The sequence below is a fragment of the Tachysurus vachellii genome, chromosome 20 (genome assembly GCF_030014155.1).
Source record: "Tachysurus vachellii isolate PV-2020 chromosome 20, HZAU_Pvac_v1, whole genome shotgun sequence".
Classification (NCBI taxonomy): Eukaryota; Metazoa; Chordata; class Actinopteri; order Siluriformes; family Bagridae; genus Tachysurus; species Tachysurus vachellii.
This window is the reverse complement of record NC_083479.1, coordinates 21860978-21863477: the sequence shown is the minus strand read 5'-3', so window position 1 is coordinate 21863477 and position 2500 is coordinate 21860978. Positions and strand designations below refer to the sequence as shown.

The following is a 2500-nucleotide window of genomic DNA, read 5'->3' as shown; positions in this document are numbered from 1 at the left end:
CTCTCCTGAATGAAACTGAGGAGTGTCGTAGCAACAAGGCCCAGGATCACTCACATCAATCAGAACATCAGACTTCCTTATAAAGTGTCCTTCAGTCCTCCACATCTAACCTTCACACACTCAGAGTCTGATTATAAACATGACACAGATCAGATTTGTACCTGTCTGTACCAGATCTGTCTGTGTGTGTCTGTCTGTCTGTGTGTGTGTCTGTCTGTGTGTGTGTCTGTCTGTCTGTGTGTGTGTCTGGCTGTGTGTGTGTGTGTGTGTGTGTCTGTCTGTCTGTGTGTGTGTCTGTCTGTGTGTGTGTCTGTCTGTGTGTGTGTGTCTGTCTGTGTGTGTGTGTCTGTCTGTGTGTGTGTCTGTCTGTGTGTGTGTGTGTGTGTCTGTCTGTGTGTGTGTCTGTCTGTGTGTGTGTCTGTCTGTGTGTGTGTCTGTGTGTGTGTGCGTCTGTGTCTGTCTGTGTGTGTGTCTGTGTGTGTGTGTGTCTGTGTGTGTGTGCGTCTGTGTGTGTGTGCGTCTGTCTGTGTCTGTCTGTGTGTCTGTCTGTCTGTGTGTGTGTCTGTGTGTGTGTGCGTCTGTGTGTGTGTGCGTCTGTCTGTGTCTGTCTGTGTGTCTGTCTGTGTGTGTGTGTCTGTGTGTGTGTGTGTGTGGGTGGGTGTGTGTAGAATGCAGTATTTGATGAAACTATGTATTTTCTCTGTGTATTTTTTTATCTGTAAATTATGTTTCATATTTTTGTTTGATTCTTCATTTTGCCTGAAGACCCAGCAGGGGCGAAACGTTGCTTTTTAACAAATTAATAAAATTGGGAGTTTTAACAGTTTTAACATTAAATTTTTTTACTTTAGCAGTTTCTTTTGTCCTGCATCTGCCAGAAGGTGGGATGTTCACACAATTACTTATTTAACAGATTTCATATTTTTGCTCCCTACATGATCATTAGATACAAAAAACATATCGGTTTATTTGTGTTTGTAAACTACACATTTATAAACTACACATTTATAAACTACACATTTATAAACTACACATTTATAAACTACACATTTATAAACTACACATTTATAAACTACACATTTGCGCTCATTAGCTTTATTTTTACTCGGCCACCTTGCAGCCTCTGCTGCTTAAACACCGTCTCAGTCACTTCACACATGAAAGTTTGTATTTCCTTTGTCTTGGCCATCACATCCACTCAGCTCATGGTCCAGGCAAGATGTGTGTGTGTGTGTGTGTGTGTGTGTGTGTGTGTGTGTGTACTGTATTATGTATATAAGTGAAAAGCAGTTTATATTTTTGTGTGTTTTCCTGTTCTGTCTGTTTATTTTTCTATTAGCTCACAGCACAGACACAACATTTCTCCAGCTCCAGCCAGTGACTTTCCCACCAACACGATTTCTCTCTCTGGCTGAAAAACAAATTTCCATTCTCTCGTCTTTGCGCTTTTGAGTGTGACATAAATATGAAAAATCAACAAGTGTTCTATTTGTGAGTAAAATACGGCAGCACTGTGGTGAAATAAATTAGTGCTGGTGGGAGATGTGTGTTTGTGTGTGTGTGTGTGTCCTGACACATGCAGGTGAGGTGTGTGTGCGGGTGCAGTGAGGACTGGGCACGCTCAGTGTGACATCAGCGCCAGCAGCGTCTCCATGCCCATATTTACACCAGCACATTAATGCTTCCAGACACTGGAGTCAACACAGTGCTTCTGCCATCACTGTCTATTCCAATTCCTGTGTGTGTGTGTGTGTGTGTGTGTGTGTGTGTACTTTTTAGTTGTTTGGTATAAACCTAGGTGAAATTTTCTTCTGAGTTCCACACTCCCTAAGAACATTATAAATGGTCCATAGAACAGTTGGAAGCTGGACACACCCCTGTCTCTGTGTGTGGGTACGGGCGTGTCTGTGGGTACGGGCGTGTCTGTGGGTACGGGCGTGTCTGTGGGTACGGGCGTGTCTGTGGGTACGGGCGTGTCTGTGGGTACGTGCTTTGAAAACTCTGATGGATCTTGTTTTATCTCATTAGCACGTCAGTTATTGGTTCCTCTCGTTAACCTCGTTATCCTCTGCTTGTTATTCTCTTCTTAAGATCATATTGTTTACTAACTACAATGAAATGATTTATTTTTTATCTCTTCTCAGAATTCTGTATCACTGAGATCTTTTGTCATGTTACAAGAGGACAGGGTGTTGATTCCGGTTTCTTCTCATATGTTACAGAAGAGACGAAGGTGTCCAGCGAGGCTGTGTCTGAGTATCTAGAGAGCAAGAGGAAGTACGAAGAAATGAGGATGGAGAAGCTGAAGAAGGGTTCGAGCAGAGAGGCGCAGGTGAGTCACAGGAAGTGTTTAACATCAGTCCTGCAGGGGGCGCTGCACTTTACTCACCTTGTTCTGTTCTCTGTTTAAAACATTTTTGTCATCAGTGAAATTAGCTCTTATCTGCAGCGCCACCTGCTGGACTGGAACTGTGCAGATCTTTATTTTTCCGTGTGTTCG

At 43.1% G+C, this 2500-nt stretch overlaps 1 protein-coding gene across 1 annotated transcript in view; it reads left to right on the top strand.

The window, feature by feature from the left end:
* Positions 1-2500, top strand: part of cwc27 (CWC27 spliceosome associated cyclophilin) — a 32741-nt gene that overhangs the window by 22139 nt on the left and 8102 nt on the right. The window contains exon 12 of the mRNA XM_060896253.1: positions 2223-2332. Coding sequence (XP_060752236.1) covers positions 2223-2332 — 110 coding nt within the window. The remainder of the gene's footprint in view (positions 1-2222; positions 2333-2500) is intronic.